This window comes from Neodiprion pinetum, chromosome 1, assembly GCF_021155775.2.
Source record: "Neodiprion pinetum isolate iyNeoPine1 chromosome 1, iyNeoPine1.2, whole genome shotgun sequence".
NCBI lineage: Eukaryota > Metazoa > Arthropoda > Insecta > Hymenoptera > Diprionidae > Neodiprion > Neodiprion pinetum.
In genome coordinates, this window is record NC_060232.1 from 20,119,613 (window position 1) to 20,145,943 (window position 26,331).

Here is a 26,331-nt window from a genome sequence, read left to right on the forward strand (position 1 = left end):
CCGAAACGTTTTACCTACTTGTGAGTGAAACAATATTCACTCAATCCAACAAATCCTCTTTCTCTGTGTAGAAATGTAATTTTTTTCAGTCGGCTTTGTCCTGCCCTCTCGCTTTCTTCTCCTTTTCAGCGAAGCTACACTGCATGCAGTTTTCTCTTACTCGGCTTAATACAGTAATGGTAGCTACCCACTTTTCTTGAGAAGGTAGGTGAGCGGAACAGTTTTCTCTACTTTCGCCTTTACACGTATAAATGATTTCCGCGGACAAAATTTTCCGCTATTAGAATTTAGTTGAAGGTGTATTCATACTTCACAATCAGCAGCTCTAGAATTTATTTAAAGTATAATTACATTTAATATCCATCTGGCTCCAAAAACCGGTTGGAGTCAGAATAGAATTCTTAGTGTATTCAAGAACAGCCATTCTGATTTCGCGCCTAAAATCTAATCTGGCACATACATATTGTAAGAAACAATATTTTCCTTGATAATGACAATCTGAAGTCATGAGAAGTTATTTGATGCCAAACATTCAAATCGAATGAAATTTTTTTATTCGTTTAATATCTTATAATTTCCAAGCATTTAGCCTATGAAAATTACTTGTACGTCTGTAACATATGTATTTCAAAAAAAAAAAAAACATATCTGATAACCACTTAATTATCATGCGAATCGACAAAATTCGATAAAATACAAAATCAAAACGATAAAAGTTGACGAAAGCAGTTGTAATTTATTATTCACATTAATATTGGTATAACTAACATAAAGGCTTCGGTCATGCAGTAGATTTTTCCCACTAAAGTAAAGGAAGTTAGAAAATCATAGAATTTATTTAGTCTGTTCCAAGCGTTAGAAAAATTCTGTTAGGACAAAGTCACCAAAAGTGTGGATTCTTATATTCTTTTAAAACATGTCCAATACAGCAAGGCTTTTTTCAATAAATGGATACATTGTACATAATCTGAACAAACATCATCTTAAGAATGAATTACACGGGGTGGTCGATTTTAACAGTCACAAGTAAATATCCGCAGAAACGGAAATAGATGTAAAAAACGTTTTTCACTAAACTTAATGCGTCTACTTGAGGATTCTGCCATTTTACAGATCTTATAAGTAACATTTGATTTTAGATAGGGAACACGTTTTTTGGGCATCAGCAGCTCATAGCGATAGCAAAGACGTATTCAGACACGTAAAAAAGAATTGTTTTTGAATGTACTTTTTTAATAATTGTTCATCTCAATTTCTACACGTATTCATTGCCCGCGCTAAAAACTTCTTGTGGATACAAAATTGGCAACTTTGAAACGATATAACATAATTATAACAGCAAACTCCGTGAGTGTCTATCCGTTCGTCCGTTTATCTGGAAAGTTTCCAAAATTTCCACAATTTCTCCGAGCATAACTACGATTGTCTCAGGCGTGGATTACGTTACCCAGGATTCGAAATTGATGCTTTTGTTTTTGTTATTACTACTATCATAACTATATTCATTATTTTCCGAAAACGAGAGGCAATCGAAACGATCAAATCTGTGACACCCGAAAGTCTACGATAACTAGGGTTTCGAAGAATTTGTGGCTCTCATAAGGTTAAAATAATTCAAGCTTCAAGTGGGGAGTAGCATTTTCGAAACCATAACACTCAAGCCCCGAATTGGAACGCAAAACATAATTGTAGTACGTTGAAGGTTAGAATAAATGAAGCTACAAGTTATCTGTGGTCCTCCAAAGGCCTGAATGAATTAAGCCGTAGGTGTCACCTATTTTGGAAAAACATTTTCAAAACGCAGAAGTCACCGGACGAGATTTTCTGTAAAATGAAGAAATTCCAGACGGTAAAATGTCCGCACAGTGAAATTTCATAGACGAGACCGCGCCTTCGAAAACAAGAGCCTGATTGAACAAACAGGAGACGAAGAGGTGGAGTACGAATAATAGAATCGTAAATGAAATATCTAATAATCGTTTCTACGTCTATAGTACTACAATGATCCACGTGTTCCACGACTATCGTGAGCCCGAACGGTCTTTAGCGAGTTTAGCTTTGCCGTTAGTTCTTCAAAAACTCGCTTCAGAGCGCAAGTTACGATAACAAACTTTTCCATTAGAATAAGGGACAACGAATAAGTATGGAGGCTAAGGTGAAAGCATTGATCTTACTAATAACTGCTGATATCCAAAATACGTGTTCCATATCTAAAATAAGACGTTGCCTGCAAATTCGCCAAAATGGCACAATCCATAAGACAACCCATGTCAGCACCATCTTTCTTAGAGGCAGATGCCGGCACTAGGTTAAAAAGCTAGCTTTACCGCGGCAACCTGGGCGCGAGGATATAAATGTAGAGATAGGACAATAGATGTAAAATGTATAGCCTGATAACCGTTTCTTTCTACCAAATACAATAAACAGAGATAACAAATATATAAACTGAGTACAACTCACTTGTAACACCTTGAAACCCTTCAAGTTTTGTAAAACATTTGTTCTTGCATTTATTTTTGCCTCAGCTATATTTGCCTAGAGCAAATATACCGTGTACACTTACACGGTAGTACACTCTTGGAAATTAATAAATTTAAAAAATAGCTATAAAATAGTATATTGTGTGACAAATGCAGAAAATGGGTAACATCTGAACAAGTGTAGCCTGCGACATAACCTACAGGCAAATGCTGTGATCACACCTGTCAGATATCGCCTATCCCCACGTGTCACATACGATATTTTTGCAGCACCCGCGCGGAAAGTTTGATTTCAAAACGCATTGAGTGTGCCACTGACAATGCGTACAATTGAGATTAGGTAACTTACACTCAATAACACAGTGCGTAAAATTGAGTGATTGGAATGTACGCATGAACTAAAGAAAGCCCAGTGTGGGAAGTAGAGCATTTTAGTTGTGCACATGCACTAACAGTCCCCTTGCGCACTGTTTGGCATTAGGGCACTACACGCTGCACGGGTTTCGAAAATCGAACTTCCCAAGTAGTTGCTGCAAAACTTATATTTCTGGATAAGCCGAAAAAAGAGTTTCTTTGCCGAAGTAACTTATTTTGTTCGTGAATATTGTAAACGGTGTAGATCCTAGTGATACGGGGCACGCACCATTTGGGCGAACAAAAAAGCAAATCGTATACAGAGCCATTTCTAATTCAGGTGAAGTGCCAACGAAAATCGTTGTGACCGGTCTTACGATGTCGTTTAGAGTTGCCCGTAATTTGATGATTACAGCATTCTGTAAAACAAATGTTATAGTTATTGTACCCTCGATTATAATGTTAACCATAAAATAGTATAAAACGTTCTTCAACTGTGAATGGTAACGTGAAAAAAATGCTCTCTGATGTTTTATTTTTAATTTTATCGTTAGCTGAACCTAGTAATATAATTTATTGGTAGAATACTTGAATTAATTGTTTAATAAATGAATAAAATATCCGTACTCAATCAGACCAAAATACTTGTGTGTGATGAACATTTTCTAAGAGAGGAGATACCAGGAATCTTCATGCCTTATTACCAATTTCTTCACGTTAATTACCTAATCATTGCTTTTTTAGGAAAGGATTAAGGATGCGAATATGTCTTTTGAACAATTAATCAACTAGGCTGTAACTTCTAGTCAGAAAACATAAGTATGTATTAAAATACAAATCCGTAATTCTGAATACTCACGTTTCCAAGTTTAGCTTCTCTAATGTATCCCAAATAATTTGCTTTGCCAGCAGACTCCTGCTCGTTGAAGTAAATCCAATTGTGTAACCCAGTGATTTCCGTTTGAAATTTTTCGGCCAAGAATACGTTTTCAAAACCGCTGGTTGATATTATGTTATTTTCACGAGCATATTGAGAAAACCAAATCCTTTTTAACGCATCTTTAAATTCGTACTCATCATTGGGTATCAAACCTTTACTCGCGATAAATTTCATGGCCTTTGACATTACTTGTGTTTTCAGAAACTCATTTATCACATTCATTTCTCCATCTCGTCTTTCTGGGGTTATTTTTTCAGGTACTCCGGAATCCAATTCGTATTTGTCGTAAACAGAGCGCAGCAAAGCAATCGTCGGAATTTGTAATCCCTCAGGCTGGACCGTCAGCAAACTGGAATCAGAAAAATCGTTGCTTAACTGATATATCGAGGTTACATCTGCGAAGTAGTACACTGATACAATTACTAACGATGGCCAGTGATCTTAAGCATTGGAATTTATTAATGAATAGATAAGCACAAGTTGGCTTCAGTAACGCAAAGTATTGACATTTACTAAGATTTGATAAGATTGGCCTCGATTTCTCGTTCTACAGTTCGATTTTTTATTTATTCGAAATGAATCGTTTCCCTAGTTAAAAAACTGAACCCCGCATATTTAAATACAGTACTATCCTGCTATAAGCGAACGTTGAGGCAATCAGCGAAATAGAACTCGGAGAAATTTGTTGGTTGAGCGCTTCCCATTTTTTCCGGCATGTGAACTATGTCCGTGAGCATCATCTTAGTTTCGATATAAGCAAATCGCAGATACCGCACTCAAGCTGGAGTGTAAGTTGCAACACATATTAGACGAAGTATGTAATTTTGTACAGTCCCTCGTTCATTTAAATGGAAGCACTCAAGCCAAAGTTGTTTATCCGATGAATAGAGCTTAGAATTAGGGAGAGAAAGCGCTTCTCTGATGAACGGATGGGAAATTGGCTTATAACGGGTTCGCTTGCATCGAAAACGATGCTATACTATACTATACTATACCTACGTATTCGCAAAAAAACGATTAAACGTTTGTCGTATGAAATTCTGAGTCATATTGTGGGTGAGTGTTAAAGAGATGAATGGCTACACAATAGACGGTTCCGAATACCGAATTTTCAAAGATACAAATATCTGTTTCATAGAATTTTTTAATGTAGAAGAGTATAGAATATAGCATAAAGTATAGAAAGCTGAAGTATTGAAACGTCAAAATTCCGACAACTCTATATTTTTAGCTTATTATATTCTTTTCAATTTTGAGGATACTATGTATTACCATTCTATGCTTCTACGTTTACACATTTTGACTTTTCGATATTTCGTTTGGCTTCCTATACTTTGAAATTCTATAAATTAGATGTTGGGTTTTTGGACAATTTCATTATTATGCCGTCCTATTGTGTCGCCTTCTATTTTTTACCCCGCGCAATTTTTAGTGCTTTCTAAAGAACTTCAGATAAAAAATTCAAGATGTAACAAGTATCCGAATTATCGAAATGAAACTTAATGTATAAAAGCGTAAAGGGGGCATGCACTTTCGGCCAGCTAGCTCGTTCGAGTTTGATGCCCATATTGATCACACTGGGTGTTAAAGTAGAACCTGAGTTATTTGAATCAATTGGGACAGTTCGAACTAACGAAAGTTTGGATAGTGAAACAGTTGTTAGAAAAGCAGAAAATATGACGAACGTATTTTTATGTTATCCTTACATACATAATATGTTGTTTTAATAACTGTAACATTATTCTCATTCAGTTTACGTATAAAGTCAATATCATAAATTTCAACATAGGACTATGGACCTTCTCGGATATCTCTTTTTATAACGGCGTATTTATTTATTTCAAACTTTCGTGTTTTCGTTCATATAATGCAACTTTGCGAGGCAGAAACTGTAGTTCCGAAATTACCGGAGAGTTGGGGAACTGGATGTTCGGTTACTCAAGGTTCTACCGTACTTGACAGATCGATTTATTTCACGTTTGCGTTTGTCCCGCAAAAAACTCAAGTATGTGATTCTTTTCAGAAAAAAACATTCACAAAGACAAATTTATCTGTCAAACAGATGATTGCAATAATCTGACATAATAAAATTGGTGACATTTTTTTTTATAGTACATAAACTCACTTGTGAGAAGCTGGAAACATTCACAACCCCATTCAACATCCGTAGGAAAAATTTAAAATCATACGAAATCATGCGAAATCATCTAAAAAGTATTGAATGATGGCCATTTCGACAGAAATGGGAAATGTTTACAGCACATCGATGAAATTTGAGATTAAACTTTGAAAAATGAATGTATCCTCAATTCTACGTGAAGCACGGGCCACGGTCTTATACTATTGTCTTAAATTCCATTGTGAACTCGTAATTTCACTGTGTGCATTTGTTTTTTCGTGCAAGTAAAACAACTTTGTGCGGTGTACTTACGATTCCATTGCGCTGTCTGTTATGCTATCATCAGTTTTTTGACCTTGCAGCTTTAAAGTAATATATTTGAATGCGTTATTGGCGTCAGCTTCAAAAAGTTCTTCTGATAACCGCATTAGCTCCTCGTTAGACACTAAATTTGTCTGCGTTGGTGGAGCGATAGGATTTCCTGAAGCTGGAGCTAAGGAGGCACTGGATCCTAAATCAGTCCCTGAGGCGTTCATATTTAATGGTACAACACCCAGCGGTGCATCGGGAACAGGATTGGTTTGAACGCTCTTGCTTTCCGGGTTTCCTGCAACTTGCAGCCCCATAGCATTTCCAGGAGCAGAGCTTGAGCCTTCTGCTGGCTTAGCCGTACTACTAGAATCTCCTGTAGTCGGTGGTGGCACAGGGTTTCCTTGACTGTCAGTTTGATTATTATAATAATTATTATATGTTATTTGAGTATTGGTTCCTCCGCCACGAGAGCCGCCTGGAAGCAATCTGTTTACTGCAGCATTTACACCTGCGCTCACCCCGGCAAACACTACAGCCTCTTTAGCGATTTGGCCTAATCCGCGATTTGACGATGGTACTTGAGCTGGTGCTAAAATCACAGTTTGTCCAACTGGTGGGTTGTATGGTTGACCAACAGGTTGATGGTAGGGTTGACCAACTGATGGGTTATACGGTTGGCCGACGGGTTGATGGTAATTCTGACCGAATGAAGGATTATAAGGCTGACCAGCAGTTTGGTGGTAAGGTTGCCCAACTGATGGATTGTACGACTGGCTAGGAGGTTGCTGGTATGTTGCTCCAGCAGGCGTATTGAATGGGTGATTATACTGTTGCCCAACTGCTGGATTATAACCTTGACCGACTGGCTGGTGCTGCCCGTGATATGAATTTTGTTGAGATTGCCCAGGATAACCTGCAATTTAATTAATTGGTAAAAAAAAGATTTTGCATGATTATAATACCTATTTCGCTACAGTTATATGCGTCGATGCATTGGCGACAACCTCGTTCAGCCATCTTAGCCTTTCTACTTTATACCGTGTGTCTATGAGGAAAGTGCGCACCTTATGCGCGTGCGTCAAATCGTTCGAATTTTATTGGCTGACAGTTACCGCCTGATTGAGCAGCCGACGCAATACCAATCGCAACTGTCAGAAAATGGTCAGAGCCCACAGGTAGCGGTGGGCTCCTAGGGACATTTTCTGACAGTTGCTATTGGTATTGCGTCGGCTGCTCAATCAGGCGGTAACTGTCAGCCAATAAAATTCAACGACTTGACGCACGCGCATAAGGTGCGCACTTTCCCCATGGACACACAGTATATTCGATGTGTTTCCAGCGCGTATTCATTGTCAGTAAAACGTGGGTTGTCGCATTTAGTTATTGAAACACTCCCATACTGTGTATGGCAACATTAGGCAAATGAATATAGTTTATTTGAGAAAAATATATCATACCGGACACATATTTAGAGATACACCCCAACTTTCATAATAACAGAATTCTCGAAATACTAATTTAATTGAATTTCTGCACCATAAGTTTTGAGCACAAGAAAACAAAAGTAATTCATATTAGAAAGAATATTGTGCAAATACGTAATTGTTAGCCGAAATTTTCGGATAGAATAACTCGGTCCTGGCTATGCTTTTATGTTCTTACGTTCAATAAGCTTACGTTGAACTTTTAAGCCTTTCACTATTGATTCCAATAGTTTCGAAGACAAAGTTCTTTCTTCGCACATTTAACAAAGACGTAATTACCTGACTGTAAGGATGGTGCGTTGGATTTCATAGCAACATTTTGATCTGGTAGTGGGGCCGATGGTTTTGGCGGTAGATTACCACTGTTTTGTTTATTGCGAGAATTTGCTTCTGGGATTGCCCAGCCAATTCTGTTCGGATCTACATCTGGAAATTGTAAATAAAATATTGAATAATGATCTCGTCAAACTTATACATCGCATTTTGTGTGGATTTCAAGTTCACTATAAAAACAATTAGTTTTTATTATTTCCAAATATACAAGAACATTTCAAAATATTGTTTCTTGTTCAAGGATTATGAAAACAGACAGCATCTCGCGCATTCTTTCAATTTTTCAGGTAGGTAGTCTTCGAAGAGTTAGATTTTCATACGGAACGATGTTATAATTGTGAGGTATTGAACAGAAAGACGTAATTCCCGCCATTTCTAGTTTATATTTGGTTCCTGTTATTGCTGCTTCTCTCGAACAAGAAAAAAATCCGCAGGCGTGTATCAACAAACAACGCGGTGTATGCGTACGTTTCAAAAGGTAGGCATCTTAGTTCGCATAAACTTTAAATATAATAAACCGAACTCTCCAGCACTCAAGTTTATTTGTAACTGATCAAACTAATTTTTTGGTTCAAAAGAAGTTATCGTATATGATAGAAACGTCACTGCTAAAGAAATAACAAGTTTTTTGCTATAAAGTTTCCATTAGTGTATTCTAATATCCTTGACTTCTTGGAGATTGTCAGAGTCTTACATAAAAAGCTTTATTAAATGTTGAACTCAAAAACGTTTATGAATAATTACATTATGAACATTGCATGACCACTTTGCATTTTAAATATATCGTTTTCTTTACGAATAGATCATTGTGTACCTAAACCTGATCATTGCAGATTTTTTTCAATTTTATATGATACTCCTCAGCCCAGAAGCTACGAAAATATTGAAAAAAAATTATCTGTGGAACCAAGATTAAAAAAAAATGTTTTACCCATCTCAAGCTCAAGAAATAATTAAAAAATATTCACATGAATTCTATGGTATAAAAACGATAATGAGATGGTAGTGGGATTCCTGGTCACTTTTCATCACTTTTGGTGATGTAAGAAAAGTATTGGTTTCAGTAGAGAATCACTTTTCACAACTCATACGTAAAATTCGGCGATTTTGACTACTAGCTGAACATGAACAACAGACACTATTTTCAACGAATGACTTGCGCATTGGGAAATAGCGACCCATTTCTCCACTAGTAGGCAAACAGTTTTTGCCCACTAACAGAAAAATATTTCGCCGCTAGTGGAAAAACGATTTGCCATTTTCGAACGCGCTCGTAATTTATTGAGAAATAGTGTGTTTTGTTTGTTCCAACAAGCGGCTGAAATTGCCTATTTATACATTTCAATTGTGAAAAATATCGTGTACAACTCTTGGGCAATGAGGATTCTGAGTTCGTATGATATCCGCACAAGGCTTCGGCTCGTGCAGTTAATTCGCAATCACTCAGAATCGTCACTTTTCCCCACTCGTTACATAATATACTATTTTTTAATTTTAACGAATCTTTTCGTTTTCGAACCTCTAGAATCCGAAAAACAGGTATGTGTAAAAATGTCAGTCTGTCCGACAAACTCCCGCAATGATCTCGAAAACGACTTAATGAAAAAATCTAAATCTTAGAGGATTTTGTAGGGAAATCATGGGCACGAATAATTGCCATATCCCGTTTCATTTATCCTTCGATTGTCTAAGCAAACGATTATGTTTTTTTCCAGTTTGTATATTTATTTTGAACAAAGTTTACAAATTTTTTGTTTTTTAGGGATTTTCTCTTTTATAATTTTTCTTTCTAATCTTTTTCATTTGGCTGCCAAATCTTATCAGTTTCAAATTCTTCACTCAGCTGTTTTCGAGATTATCGCGGAAATTCGTCGGACAGTTTGACAGACAAAAGTATCACGGTAAAACAGATTTTGCAGTTTCTTTTTCCTGGCGTATTAAATATAATTTTGAGACATCTTATGAAAAATAGCCGAAAAAATATGTAATAACTTTATATTATGCCGAATTTATTGACACTGAAAATTTAAACCCCTGTAAACAAGTTAAAGTGAAAAAATGAAACCCCACTCCAGTTCAGGTATTCGAATCATCATCTGACATCATGGAATTTGCGTGAACTTTCTCAAAATTTGAATCACAATCGTTTTTTCATAGTTTAAATAATTTTTAAAAGCAATAGTGTTAAAATAAATTTCAACATCCTTTTTCAATTTTTTGGACGAGGATTGTCACGTAACAATAATTAAAAATCGTCAGTGTTTGGGCAGAGAATGACCTATAATTAGTCAACTTACCATGATTATTACGGTGGGTGGTTGTTGTTCGTGGCCTTGGTGTTGTCCGAGACGAAGGTCGAGATAGGCGAGTTCGTGACTTCTTCCCAGACGCCACGTCACCTGTGTCATTCAGAAAAAATATTTTTATTATTTTATTGTAACGGACGGCTTAGTTCAATATCGTTGCATTTCCTGAAACCTCTGTTTACTATAATTTGTGCACCAAGAAGTAGGTATAGCATAATTCCATAAAAGGTTGGCCTGCCATCGTAGATTTGAATAAAATCTCTGTGTAAGGATAAAGATATGAAAAATAAGCCCTAGTATCCCATTGAACGACCTTAGACCTTGAGAGATTTTCCAATGGCAGTAATATTTCTATTGCAATTTCCTTTCATTCCTATTCAATATTCAAAAGACTTCCTCCATGGTAGCCGTATGATGAAGATCTAAGCGCTGAGGAGTATCTTTCAACTGGCTGGGCATAGCCGAAATGTCGCCAAAAGAATCCTAACGGTTTTACTCCCATCAAAAATTTACCTTCTCCGACGAACTTCTAACTTATGTATCTTCTCGGGTCACGAAAATCCATACGTGCTGTTGCAATTTTATTCATTTCAAATGTCATTGAAGAAATGTAGCCCATTTTTATCCCGTATGCTCTATCAATCATACTATCATCCAAAAGTAATCTACCATAACGCTTTATCGATAAAGGGAAAACTGCGTTCTCGGTGTCAAAGATCAAACGAAGTAGTTAAATATTTGGAACGTTTCGCACCTTGTTGGGGGGGGGGGGCTCATTAGAAAAACTGAAGTAATGGGAAAAAATAAACTGAAATTATTCGTACAAATAAGAACAAAGAAGAAAAGCGATGGATGGACGAACTGCTACACGGAGAAAAGAGTACATTTTGCTGGTATATCTTGTGAAACTCACTATGCTAGTGCAACAAAAGAGGGACACATGAGGGTTTTTAGTGAATTGTACTATCCTCCATAGTAAAAATTCACTTGTAGCCACTTGTGTACTATTCACGTTTCTGCGAAACAAAATAAGATGGCAGTTTTACTACTGCTCCATAGTAAAATTTGTAAGAGGAAATAGTACTTGCTACTTTGCTGCTCTAGAGAAAGTACACGTTTAACAACAAATTTTCCTACGATCCTTGGTAAAACTAACAAAACCCATCGGCCAGATCTTGCTAGTCTTATATGTTAAGTAAATTGTGCAACACTTGTACAGTATGAAGTACCGTGCAGTTATCCTATTTTATAACTAATTGTGAAATAGTATAGTCTACAAATAAAATAAAGATGTAGCTATTAAATATTTTAATGACAAATCTGCAAATTAGATAATGACAGTACAAGCTTAAAGCTTCAGTACTATAACTGAACAGTTCAAAATTTTTCCATTCACTGTATTAAATTCTTCTAATAACATTATGTTAATTTGAGTTGTAGATATAACACATTTATCACATTGCTTAAAACAGAAAAAAGTAATAAAAATAAACGAAAAGAGCAGCAATAATATCATCTGCCTAGGCATTCAATGCTTTTGACGGAATGCTAATAATAAAGACAAATTGAATCAATTTAGACTATAGGAATTACAATACTTTTGTAAATACAAGACGCTCTTACTATTAGTTTAAAAATTTTTTACTCTCGCTAGAGATTTCTGATATATCCTTTTGCCTAGCGCATCCCTCGCAAATACCAATAACCAATTTAATAATTAGTTATCATTGAATAAGCAAATATTGTTTACGATTAATTATCTCGGTAGTTGACACCGATATAAGGCCATCTTTATTTATTTTTGTTTAAATCATACTTACGATTATTTCTTTATTTGATTGCTTTCAAATGTTATTTCTATAATTTTTTATTTTTTTTTATTTCTCTCGTAATCCTCGCTCGAGCGCTTCTACCACTCCAATTTTTTCGCGGGTCTTTGGACACTTACTTTTGAATAGGGCGGTTATTGGGAAACGGTTCACATCTCTTATTTACTTCAAATCCATCATGCAATTTTTTATTTTGGAAAATATTCTTGTACTCATCTGCATTCATTCAGAATCACATTGCATAACTTGAATTATTTAACTGACAAATATGTAATTGTAAAAACCTTGGCGGTGAAACTTGCACACCAGGAAATGTAAGTATGCGTGTTGTAATATTATATATTTTTATTTTTTTTTTGATTCAATACAAGTAATTTTTATCATATGAATACAAGTAAATACAAGTAGCATCACATTGAGTTTATATCTTTTCCCGAGTTCAATAAAAAATATATCCTCTTTCAAACACAGAACACTCAAGATAAAAATAATTGGGTCAACTTGTCGTAACAATTAACATTTGTAGGATAAGATTATATTTTATACTTATCAAAAATCAAGTGAAAAAAAATAAGTATCACCTGATCATCCATCAGCCAACACAGACACGGGTACCCTATTCTGAGGTTAAGCCGATGTCCAAGTCGAGTCTTGCTCGCGAGATGTTGGTGAGGGAAAGTCAGATTCAAGAATCATACTTCCCTCATAACCTTCGAGATGCCCTATTCAAAGGATTTACTGGCTTGGAAGAAAATAACGTAGCTGTTATGGACTTTTGCCGGCCATATTGCGAGAGACTCAGTTCAAAGCGCCATAAATATATGTCGATCTTGTTAGTAAGGGTATGCTAATTCTTAGGAATATCCTTCCCTACACCCCCATGACTGGACATATGGAGAATCAACTGTATAAAGAGTACTAGCGCCGGCTCTAAGACATTTGCCGGCCCAGACAAACAAGAATATCCCCTCGCTCTTCCCGTTTTTCAACCGAAATTTTCAAACTGATGACCCTAATGAAAATTCACTCGCCTCGCTTTAACGTGGGCAAAATCTGCAATGAGACCAGCCATGTCTAACGAATCAGCCAACTCATAAATCGTTTGCTGCTCTGAATCATAATCGACATAATTTATATTTGGGTGAGAAAAAAAAGAAAAAAAAACGCCTCGAGCCGGTGGTCGGTGGTTGTAAGTTTTTAACCACCCTTTAAAAAAAAAATGAAATAAAGTCTTTCCTGGTTTATTTAAATATGTTCCTTTCGGGTGTCACTCACGAATTTTCACAGGAAACTCCTTTTCATTAATGTGAAATTTCGTATATCCATGTAATTTGACTCACTGATCACGAATATGATGGTGAAAATACCGGCAAATTTGATTTTCAAGGCCAAATCTCATGAAAACTGATTTTTAAAGTCTTTTAATTTTCTTCCAATAAGCGTTGATATTACAATTAGAAAAAAAAACTCTATGAGAGTTTGAGCCTATAAAAACACTTATCTTTTGTGTTGCATGCAGTTTTTGTTTGAAGTCATTTTTTTCGAGAAAAATGGAATAATACTGGAAGTACGTTTTGCCAACACTATTAGTTTCGATATTGTTTACTTACGCACTTTACCGCGGTAAGGTAGGAGTTTGGCCTTTGAATTGCATTTTTTTTTTTTTTTTTCTAAATTATATTTTATTTTTCTGCTTTTTGGCATTATACAGAGACCGAACTCATTCTTTGAGTGGCAACAGTCACCTTCCGCGTTTTACAAACGGGATGATGTGTTGCGGTTTGGGTTACGCCACTGCGATACAGAGGCCTAACTTATTTTAACCTTTGAGTTGCAACAGTCACTTTTCACGTCTTTCGTACGATTACAAACGCAAAAATCAAAAAATTAACCTTGTTGCAACGTATAAGTTTAAATTAAAATAGGTAGATTCATCCGATTAATTTAATCATGAAACTCCCGTAAGCACTTATAACTAAGCCGTTTATGAACCCTAAGGGCTAACATAGTCATAAAAAAAACCTTCTACTTTCGTACCGTAGAATCGAACCTTTGACGACTATATGATTGGCCATAAACTCAAACCCTCTCGATCATTATATTACACTCCGTGCATGATTTACCGGTGTTATTCTATCTATTGTTTTTATCACGTTCGACGGTTACCATAAACACTACCCTTTATCTATCTCTTCACCCAACCCAAAAATTATAAAAAACTAACCACTGCCCCTAATATCCCTCCTACAGTTTTTTCATCAATCCGATTCATTAAACAATTCTCCCACTTTCTCTCGTTCCATCGCTAACAACCAAAATATTCGAAAACCATTTCTTCGGTCTACCACGATCTTCTCGGTGGTACACACTAGTGCCATCGTCCTGAAACTTAAACTAAAGATTTTTAGCTACGAGAATATCCAACGCTTTTTAAACTTATATTTTCTTCAACAACTATCTACCTGAAAATTAAGCAACTTTACAAAATTAATTCTAAACAAATTTGTAGACCAAAAATGTAGTAACCAAATCGATTAATTCTAAATTACATTTTTGTCAAAAATATTCTGTGAGTTAATCAATTATCTAACCCTCGAAGTACCTATAATACTTTAATTACAATTTGCAGGAGTTCACATTTGTTAAAAGGTTAAGGGTATCGTTTGATTAATGAAGCGTCGTTTAGATTCTTTAATGAAGCACTTCATTATTTAACTTACAATACATTCTTTACTGACGGAAAACTCGATTCAAACACTGACTCTGTCAGCTAGCTCCCTGCTCTCTTATATACTTCCTCTGTGTCTAGTACGTGTTTGTACCCCCTTTCTGTCTGATTTTACTCTAGATTTTTCTCGTCCGTGCTTCTATCGATATTATCGACCGTGTACTATATTACCTTTGGGTAATAAAGTAATCCGTATTACCTCTTTTCTTTAACAACATTGTAAAAAACGCTAGTTTACGGACGCGTGAACAAATCTTCGTTTGCCATGCCGGAGCTCCTTGAAATTAGAGGTAGGCGCTTCTGGTGTCCAGAATTGTTAATTTGCCACTTCCAATAGAATCAGTTGAATCAAATTGACGCAGTTTGACCTGACTCGACTGTTTACTCAGTGAAATGCGTCTTAAAGCTCTGTTTGACAAAACCCATCGAAATGGAAATTACTGATATCATCGTGCATACATTTCACAGTGCTGGATTTAACCAATTTTGCAATGTTCCACAGTAATTAAAGTGATTAAGAAATATTTGGATCATTAATTCAGTACAAAGTAATCATCTTTTCTGAAAATTAGGGTCATCGGTTACGTAACACTCCTATCTTTGCTGATCAATTAAGTTCATTCTTATTTGTCGTTAAAATAAACCAATGAATTGGGATGGCTCGAATTTGGACCCCGCATTGCTATTGTACAGGAAAATTCGTGAAAGTTGGTTCTATCCTTTGAATTATTAAACAATGTGTCGTTTTCTGCCACTTGTTACCGTACTTTCGTATTTCCTGGATTCTGAAGACTGGTGTGATTTAAATTATTTACAGATGATCAATTATCATAATCATCAATTGTGATGCTCATTCTAAAATTAGTCCAACATTTTTGCATCGTTCATATGAAAACTTATTGTACACTAAAATTATGATGGGCAAAATTATACTACACAATACAACACTACACAAAATTATAGATAAAGTAGTATAACGTAAGTAAGTATCACTAGAAGTGGTATCATTTTGTGTAGTGTAGTTTTGTGTGGTATGATTTTTTGTGGTACAATGTCATATAGTATAATTTTGTTGTATCGAATACGTAGTAACAGTGCACTCTCGTTTATTTACAGGTATGAAAATGTTACTATGCTGCAGGTGAAACTAATTAAAGATGTGTAATTATAACGTACCAAATTTAAAATAATACCATTCGACAATCCCTCATTTCTATAATTTTTTATTATTGAACTCCTCGGACTGTTCCAACCACTTCACAACCTAGTCTGGTCGAGAAGTGAGTTTACTGAGAAAAATCGTTAGAATGGTCTTAAAAATATGGCGATTGGTGCATTGGATTCAGAATTTAAAATGATGAAACCGGTATTTTTTAATTAATCCGCCATTAAAAATTTCAATAGTTATAAACAAAAAACGAAAAGAAAAAAAGGGAGTCTCCGTTTTATAGCTATAATTTCAAAAATATAAAAGATAAATGAATTTTGAAAAAAGATCCTAAAAGAGGAGGAAATTTCCGATGAGAAGTCCGTACTCCCGGAATTCTAGCTTTATTATTTATAATTTTAATTTAACGTTGAAAATAGGGCTCCGCGCGGCCGTTTCGGTGCCTAGGCGTCACCGCCTAGCGAAGCATGCAACACGAAACAATTTTTTTATAACATTCAATATCAATTTAAAAATTTGAATAAATTATAGTGTTATCTAGACACTTAAAGGAATGTAGTCTTACCAAAAAAAAATTGTTAACTCGATTTTCGTTTAAGTTATTTCATTGTTAATTAACTCATTTTTCGTAGACTTGACTTTTCACAAAATCACTTGTAAAAGTTTAAAAAATGGGTCTATAAATTTTTTTTCTTTTGTGAGCTCTTCTTATATAAATAATAAACAAGATTCAGTGGTCAAAGTTTATAAAAGTCTTTTCATTTGTTTATAATGATTTTTCAAAGTTATCAAAAATGGAAAAATCCGGCTAATGTGATGAAAAAATTTTTTTTTCATAAATCTTGAATTTTGGTTGTTTTTAAATTAATATGTTGCGTTTATTAGCTTGGCTGAAAATTTTTTAACGTGTATTGTTTAAAAATTTATTATAAACGAATAGACAAGTTGAATATTTTTAAAAAATTTGTTTTGGTCATTTTATTGTCTTAGTGAAATAATGATTTTAAAAAAAAAAATTTTTTCTTAAAAAAATTATTTAATTGTTTATAACTGTTTTTTTCATTTATCCACCATTTAAATTATTTATTAAGAAATAATTTTTTTTCTAAAAATCATCATTTACAATTTTTAATATAATTATGAAAAAAATTTTTTTTTCTATTTGAATTTTCATTGTTTATTTTATAAACAATTTGTTATAAACGAATTTATATTTTCATTTTATTTTTTTTCGTTGCTTTACAAAATTACAAATACAGCCATGTGCATCAGAGTTGTAAAAAAATTTTTCTCTATTTATTATTGAATTTTAAAATACTTCACCCCAAAAAATTTTTTTTACAACTCTGATGCACATGGCTGTATTTGTAATTTTTTAAAGCAACGAAAAAAAATAAAATGAAAATATAAATTTGTTTATAACAAATTGTTTATAAAATAAACAATGAAAATTCAAATAGAAAAAAAAATTTTTTTCATAATTATATTAACAATTGTAAATGATGATTTTTAGAAAAAAAATTATTTCTTAATAAATAATTTAAATGGTGGATAAATGAAAAAAACAGTTATAAACAATTAAATAATTTTTTTAAGAAAAAATTTTTTTTTTAAAATCATTATTTCACTAAGACAATAAAATGACCAAAACAAATTTTTCAAAAATATTCAACTTGTCTATTTGTTTATAATAAATTTTTAAACAATACACGTTAAAAAATTTTCAGCCAAGCTAATAAACGCAACATATTAATTTAAAAACAACCAAAATTCGAGATTTATGAAAAAAAATTTTTTTCATCACATTAGCCGGATTTTTCCATTTTTGATAACTTTGAAAAATCATTATAAACAAATGAAAAAACTTTTATAAACTTTTACCACTGAATCTTGTTTATTATTTATATAAGAAGAGCTCATAAAAGAAAAAAAATTTATAGACCCATTTTTTAAACTTTTACAAGTGATTTTGTGAAAAGTCAAGTCTACGAAAAATGAGTTAATTAACAATGAAATAACTTAAACGAAAATCGAGTTAACAATTTTTTTTTGGTAAGACTACATTCCTTCAAGTGTCTAGATAACACTATAATTTATTCAAATTTTTAAATTGATACTGAATGTTATAAAAAAATTGTTTCGTGTTGCATGCTTCGCTAGGCGGTGACGCCTAGGCACCGAAACGGCCGCGCGGAGCCCTATTTTCAACGTTAAATTAAAATTATAAATAATAAAGCTAGAATTCCGGGAGTACGGACTTTTTCATCGGAAATTTCCTCCTCTTTTAGGATCTTTTTTCAAAATTCATTTATCTTTTATATCTTTGAAATTATAGCTATAAAACGGAGACTCCCTTTTTTTCTTTTCGTTTTTTGTTTATAACTATTGAAATTTTTAATGGCGGATTAATTAAAAAATACCGGTTTCATCATTTTAAATTCTGAATCCAATGCACCAATCGCCATATTTTTAAGACCATTCTAACGATTTTTCTCAGTAAACTCACTTCTCGACCAGACTAAACCAAAAGTTTTTTAATTGTAAGTTTCCATCGTATGACTTCAGTTTCAGAAAGTAACAAAGTTTAGTCATAAATGTAATACAATTTGATAAAATGGAGACGCTTATAAAGGGTATCAACTGATACAGTAATGACGTATACAGCAATTTTGAGCACGACCCTGTAGGGTCAATTACGGATTAACACTGACGCGGTTACAGATTATATAAATTGTGCTGAATAAGCCTAAGTGAATAATGTCATAGCAGTCATAGGACGTGTACGCAGCGAACCACAGAGGAAGTACGATTTCGTTCAGTGATTCTTTTGATTGTACGTCCCTTTGAAATGTATACGTGCTACATACAAATGGGCACGCTACTGATTTTCAATTATATGTATTTTCACGTGAAACAACAAAAGCATAGAAATTCACACGGGAGGATGACTTCATTTTTACTTGCGAATGAATTATTTATACCTTTGTCCAAGCACATATCCGTTACTCAATAGCATATAATCATCGCGCCTGCTCAACATTTTCATACCGTTCTAACTGTTATGTCTACATAAATCACGGTCTGGAGCTGTAACTATTTTCATTGACTTAATAATGGATGAATTTTCACAGGTTTACTAAATTCTTTAGGTTAAAAGATTTTCAAAATGTTTAAAGTGTCCTATATGCATCAGTGTGATGACATTATACACCAGTAGGTGCAGATGCATTTTGTACTCTCAAATGCAAGTAGATGGTTTCGAAGTAGTTGAAAATTGTATAATTATGAAAAGATAGCAAAATGTGTGATTTAAACGATTTTTGATTGAAACTAAAATAGGATCTAGCAATAACGCAAGTCACAATGATTAAATCGCCTGCTATACGACCGTGGAGCATATTACTACTGCATTTATACTATCAAAACCTGTACATTTTTTTCAAACACCAAAAGTCAAGTCTTTCCGTTCTAGAAGTGGAGTACATTACCAATGTGATTGACTCTTATTAGAATTCACACCTTGACGATCAGGAAAGAATCATTCGACTGTGTAGGTATTTAAGGTAGTAAACACAAAAAATACTTTAATTCTTGAATTTCGATGCCCTTGAACAATTACGAGATTAAATGATATCTGATATCGATAAAGACGTGTTTTGCGCCAAGGGAACATTCTATTGTTCTCAAAGGGGCAGAAAGTAGACTTTTATCTTTACTTCATGCCTAGCTTTTTTATTTACAAACAACTTTACTCGGGTTTTTAAAGAAGCACAAGCGTATGCTGCCCCGATTGAGACTCTTGCTACACACTGATAACATGCGTTTAAAATTATGCGTTACCGGCCACGATGACTCAAAAGTTGGATTTCGAGTTTTAAGGATGTATTGGTTATACATTCTCTACCAAAAATGAATCTCGTCAACAATATTGAATTATGAGATGAAATTCCAAAAAAAAAAAATCAACCACAATAAAGACGATAAGAAAATTTATTTTGAATAATAATAATGGCCAAAAAATAACAATAAATTGTTTAACCTTTAGCTGGCATCACGGAGTCGTTCGTGACCTGAGGGTTTATAATCGCGATTTTTGTAACTTCAAAGTTTGAAAATGTGACTTATAGCGCCATTTGTTGATAGATGACATGTACCGCTTTCCTCGAGCATCATTCAGGTAAATCTAAGCACATCAGTCCTGCTGTAGCAGTGTTGCAAAGTAGACGGACGTCGTCTGTAAACCCAAGATGCCAGCAATCTTATACCAAATAAAGATGCCAGATAAAGATTGAACAAAACATTGTTTAAAGAATTTACAGGGAATATTTCTATTTGCCGTATGAAATGAATTTCTTGATTTTCTCAGTATACATGAATTTCTAAAGAATTTTCTTATTGTTTTGAAATTTTCGTTTCTGAAAATTTGTAAAAGCTGTATTTATGAAACTGTTCGTACAATGCCTGGAAACTTTTTAATTGTAATATACAACGTTTTTACGAAAACGTATTCAAAACTCACTATTTTTCTACCATTTTTCAAAACTAAATTTTCTAAAATTGAAATTTCGAGATAATGAGGAAATTCTATAAAAAGTCATGAGTATTCAAAACAATCATTGAATTCGTTCCAAATGACAATAAAATATTCGCTGAAAATTTGTTAAAGAACGTATTGTTTAAACGATATATTGACAAGTTTTGGACATTATTATTATTATTCAAATTCAATTATCGTATCATCATAAAGTGTTCAATATTGTCAACGAAACACATTTTTGGATGAGAATGTATAGCCAATAGATCCTTAAGGTGTATTCCATCTATTATATTCAGTACTAATTAATTCATCCCGTCCGTGTTGTTCCTGAAACTATCAAAATGAGTACCAGACCTTTAGTTCGTGAATTCTGGTCAAACTTTCAAAGTTGTTTTATAGGCCTCTCTTTACACTGGATAAAATTGTTTATATTAGCAGTTTTACGAGTGAAATGATAATAGATGAACCTATTGTATATTTTTGTCTTCAGTATTAATTCTCCGATAGCAAAATCTTATGTAGTGAAATTTCAATAAATATATTATTATCTCAAAGCCTTAGTAAAGTACTAACTGCAAATATTTGACAATGTAATATATTGTAAATTGAACGATGGAAGGTACAAAGGATGAATCTATGCATCAGGAGCTCTATATTTTGAGATAAAGCAACACCCCTAGAAGTTTTAGTAGAATCCGTGATCCAGAGGTTTGATACTGTTCTTGTGAGTTTTCCTTTCCGCATTAAACTAGCGTAGAGCCGTAGTCTTTTATTCTTTAATGTAATTCTGTCAAGATCCGACATCCTAGGACACGCAATGTCACAACGCGGACATAAACGAAACACCAAACACTTGAGCGTAGGTCCGGTGACTTTTGCATGCAGGGTGTGGAGTACTCGATACCCTGAATACCCACCGTGTGGATATTTCATACCCTGAAAGCCTTGTTTCATAACTGAAGTTTCTGAACGGATTTCCGAAGTCTGTAATGAAAGCAAATATCCAAAATTTTCCAAACATAACCATATTATATTTCCCTGTAATTAACACTTGTGAGCTTCTGAGTAGATTTGAATCTCGACCAAACTGATGCGCTTTGGCGCTATTTTGTCGCGTAGCACGTGATTGGCAGACAGCTTTTCCTACCTCGCGAATCTGGTCCGTCTGCTGCAGCCTACGGTACAGTCAAGAGGCTAGACACTTCGCTACTTCTAGCTTGCACATGGCACGCCGCCATGTTCGGTGTCATTTCGTCAAATTTTCGTTCATGCGTTGTGCCCGGACTGTACGTTCTCAGCAGCTCACAGTCACACACTACAAGTTTACCCTAAGCTCACCATTGAATGGTGGTTGAACATTTCATAGTTTCTTATCGTTGTGTGTGAAAACCTTATCGTACAATGGATAATTACTTCTTAAGAGGGAGAAAGAAAAAAGACGTAGAGGCTGCAGCTGTTGTGCCAGCAGGAACCTTTAACCTACCAACATCTAACCTCACAACTTAGATCACTTCAAAATCAGACACGGTGGAGGCAGAACCTAGTATATCGATGAAAGAAAATAATTCAAATCACGCTAATAGCGAAAAATTATGTAAGCATACATGTGTTGCGGTATTTTTGCACACGTAAAAGAATGATTGTTTAGTCAATCAAAAGGATAATCGATTTTTCAGTGCGTGAGTAGCCTTTCTCACGACAAGAATATCAAACCATACTTTCAGTACATATCGCATTATTTTTTCAGATGCTAAATTGCTCAGTTCCTTCAAGACACGACAAAAAACGCATGAATGGTTTGGATTGAAAGACGGAAAAGCGATACATAACATTTGCACAGAAGCAGTAGAAAAAAAATTATTCCCCATTTCCGATGGACGCGTCAAACCTTCTATTTCTGCTTTTGTTTTTGATGGATATAGTTGCTGGGAGAACGCGTCTAAACGTTTTTAAAATCACGAAAACTGCGAATTACATCTGCAAACTTTTTCAGTTTTACAAAATTTAAGAGTAAACTATTGCAGCGTATATATCGGATGCTAAACGAAGAGAAATGGAAAATTCTAGAGTGGCTTTAGAGAAAATATTCGATACACTGAACATATCAGCTCAACAAGGCTCTGTATTTCGTAGTGGTGACAACAGAAATTCCTGTCTCATGAAAATTTTGAGAATCGGCGGCTTTTAAGAAATGAGTAACAAGTCATTACACCACGATTCAATGAACGAAATATTGGAAATTTTATCCGCTGCAGTATTGAATGAACTGCTCGATTAAATAAAAGCAACTCAAAGTTTCTCTGCAATAATGGACGAGAGTGATGATATCTCCAAAACGGTACAGGTGTCCATAAGTTTCAGAATCACAACACTTGACTTTGAAATTAAAGAAATACGTACAGGCCTTTACGATACCCCAAATACTAAATCAGCCACGTTATTTAAAAATTATCGAAGATGTGCTGTTGAGGTACAATTTGAAATTTTGTAACCTGAGAGGACAATTTTATGACAGAACCGCTGCCATGAGCAGAAAAATATTCGGCCTACAAAAGGAGTAAGAGAAGTCGAACCATGGGCGCTACACGTTCATTGCACTGCACATTCGCTCAATCAACTCGCACAAGATGCAATGATAAACATTAGCGTTGTCAACAACTTTGTTGGAGTATCAAAAGATTCGATAAATTTTGTATGAGATTCTCCTAAAAGAATGGAAGCGTTCAAAGGTATACAGCTGCAGTGTTCTAAAAGTATCTCTCATACTGAATCTCTCACCGTTTTGTCCTACTCGTTATGTAAGAACTAAGAGAAACCAAAAATTATTATGATTTGATTCATATAAATCAATGAATCAAAGCTAATACCGGAATATATTCAATAGTAATTATCTGTACCGCATATTCTTGGAATTGCATTTCTTAACGTCTTTTACATCGATCGCTATTTGCTAATATATTCAAGATATCAATTTGTTTCGAGGTGGTGCATGAGAGTGAAGTCTCTGAAAAGAATAAGTTCCAATTACGAGACTATTCTATCATTTCTGGAAGAGATGAAGACTGAAAAACCGATGACAGTAGCCAAGCTGATGGTTTTTTAAAATATCTGGAAGGTTTCGAATTCTATTATCTGGCTTTATGTACGATTAAAGTATTAGACAGGATCGAAGATTTAAATACAGAACTTCAAAGGAGTGATCTAAGTATCAATGAATCGCATGAACAAGTAAAGCTGGTTTTGGATGTTATGCTAGAAATAAGGGAATTTGTTTGTGAAACATTATTGGAAAAAGCGACGGTGGACACGAAGGATCTAAACCTCGAAGATATACCTTGTATTTGGAGAGCTCCTAAGCGATTGGAAAATGCGATCATTTACAATTTTAATGTACTGGAAGTCTACTAACGGAAAATATATTTTTAAATAGTAGATCATGCGATTTCTTCTTTGAATAATCGATTTCCATCTGAAACGATTCAATTCTTGAATTTCTGTGAAAATTACATTCTTGGTAAAGAAACTGGAGCAGCAATAATAGCAAATTTTTACAGAGATGATTTAATCCAATTACTTTGCAATTGCATAGAGATATGTTTGTTGATGTAATTCACCAAAGAAATCCACAGGTAAAACACTTGAGAGACGTTGTGACAGTTTTAAAAAACAATGAACGTCTGGCAAAGCTGTTGTCAGAGTAATCAAAGCTAGTTCGCTTACTCTTGACTAGGCCAGCGTCTTCGTGTACCGCGAATCATTTTCCGCGTTCGGTAAGCTTAAAACTTACCTGAAAACGACAATGGCACAATCACGCTTGAATAACATTGCTATTTAACACGTCCATCAGGATGTAGCCCAACACTTAGACCTAAACAAGCATGTAAATACATGTATATCCTCAAAAATAATACTCGGCTATCGCACTTCGGAAGAACTATTTAATAAAACTTTGAGCAGAAATATTGTGAATTCCCCCCCCCCCCCCCATCCTCTCAGCAACTCCACATCCTGAAATTTGAAAGTCGCCGGACTTGCTTGAACGAACATGACAAGAGTATTCACGATAGTCAATTACATTATCCTCCTGGAGAAATAAGAACAAGTACGAATATGATGTTAGTAGACACTAACGCATTAAAAGCTTGCTTTGTAATGTCAATTTTTATTACGACCGCAACGTTTGTGCTAACATCGTATTCGTACTTCTTATTTCTCCAGTAGGATAATGTAATTGATTGTCGTGAATACTCTTGTTATGTTCGCTCAAACAAGTCCAGCGACTTTCAAATTTAAATCGATTGATTCTGTCGTAATAGAAATTGGCATTACGATGCAGGTATTACTCATCTGACGCAAATACCGATCTGGTTGCCAAGGAGACTTGTACACTACCCAAGCCAAAAAACTTCTACAATCCGTAATCCTTTGAACTATCAATTCAAGGTGTATTGCGCACATTTTTATAAGACGGACCACGATTGGGCCGCTACGTTCACTAATGAATCACAAAACGTTGATGGTGATTAACAGTACAAAAGTTTTTCAAACAAATTGAAAAGGAAATGGTAGATTTTTATTCTTTGTGCAAAGAAATGTAATGGATTGAAATAAATTATTATCAAATGAAATAAAACTTTCTCGCTTACGCCAAGTAAGTTATTTGATAAGTTCATGATCCAAAGAAGTATATTTGTTTCAAACAAATCCATCAAAATTTATGTTCTAGTGTATGATTAAGTCAATAAATGAATTGGGATTAATGTCAGAAATGAAAATGATCTCGGTTCAATTATATTAAACCAGTTTTACTTATCCCCCGTTTTCCACCTACTGCTGATTTTCGATTCGTTTCCAGAGATTTTTTTTATTGGCTGAGAAAACCATTTTATCCGTACAATACTTTATCGGCATAACATCCGCTACTACTTACGATATAAGTGTGCTTTGTGGGTGACAATACGAATAAGTTTTTCCTGCAATAATAACAAGCCCCTACAATTGTAATTACTGCACAAGTCTCAACTCGATACAATATGAGGTGACGATTTTGTCTCTGCCTTCAGAGAAGTTAAGTGAACTAATTCGTTTAATCTTATGGCTGAAGAATTACTGGCCTCAGTATCACATTCTTACTAAAAAAAAACATATTGCGAATGTTGAAGATATCTTATACCCTAGTATCAAACGTGGCAACATCGCATCGCCCGCAAGGCATTGGCTTAAACAGAATATAATGAATGATTCACAGATTATGGAACCATGTTTCTAGAAATCTTTCTGAGAAAAGTATGAGAGTATAGGTGAAAGTATAAGACACAACTTGACAGCGATTGGTAGAGTTGACATTAGCTGCACGCACTACTAACTTTAAAGTCCTGAGTGACCTAATACCGCAAACTATATATAAATAATAATTTATAATAATCAGAAATCTTTCATTTCTTTGGTCTTGAAATTTTCAAGTTCTGTGGTTATTGAGAACAGAAATAATTGTATTCAATATTTCATTTTACTTACCACAGATAATGATACCGATGATCATGACAAGGAACAACTTATTACGCTTCATTGCTATTGTTATAACTTCAATGGTTTCCCACCACTTCACACTTGACGTATTAACAACCGTTCTTTTTCAATCACACAGCAGACAACTGTGTACCGTAGTTACCTCGAGCAACCATCAACGTAAACTGACTCGAATGTAGGCTTTCTCTTTCCAATTGATGCTCACTGCAAGG

The 26,331-nt window shown here is 34.5% G+C and overlaps 2 protein-coding genes across 4 annotated transcripts in view; one reads left to right on the plus strand and one right to left on the minus strand.

Annotated features, from left to right (window-relative positions):
- Window positions 1-26,331, plus strand: part of LOC124218795 (DNA mismatch repair protein MutL) — a 79,331-nt gene that overhangs the window by 33,239 nt on the left and 19,761 nt on the right. The gene's annotated exons all lie outside the window — the stretch shown is intronic.
- LOC124218718 (endoribonuclease CG2145-like) lies at window positions 717-26,307 on the minus strand. Its single transcript, XM_046625451.2, has 6 exons — window positions 26,108-26,307; window positions 10,320-10,421; window positions 7,969-8,115; window positions 6,206-7,118; window positions 3,694-4,123; window positions 717-3,253 (listed from the first exon to the last, which is right to left on the minus strand). The coding sequence occupies exons 1-6, from the start codon at window positions 26,157-26,159 to the stop codon at window positions 3,020-3,022; spliced, it is 1,878 nt and encodes a 625-aa protein (XP_046481407.1). The 5' UTR covers window positions 26,160-26,307; the 3' UTR covers window positions 717-3,019.

Excerpts from the sequence above, each read along its gene's own strand:
- LOC124218718 (XM_046625451.2), bottom strand. The coding sequence starts at position 26,159 with ATGAAGCGTAATAAGTTGTTCCTTGTCATGATCATCGGTATCATTATC. Across the intron at positions 8,116-10,319 it reads CACCCACCGTAATAATCATG|ATGTAGATCCGAACAGAATT; the intron begins GTAAGTTGACTA and ends TACAATTTCCAG. Across the intron at positions 3,254-3,693 it reads GAGAAGCTAAACTTGGAAAC|AATGCTGTAATCATCAAATT; the intron begins GTGAGTATTCAG and ends TTTGTTTTACAG.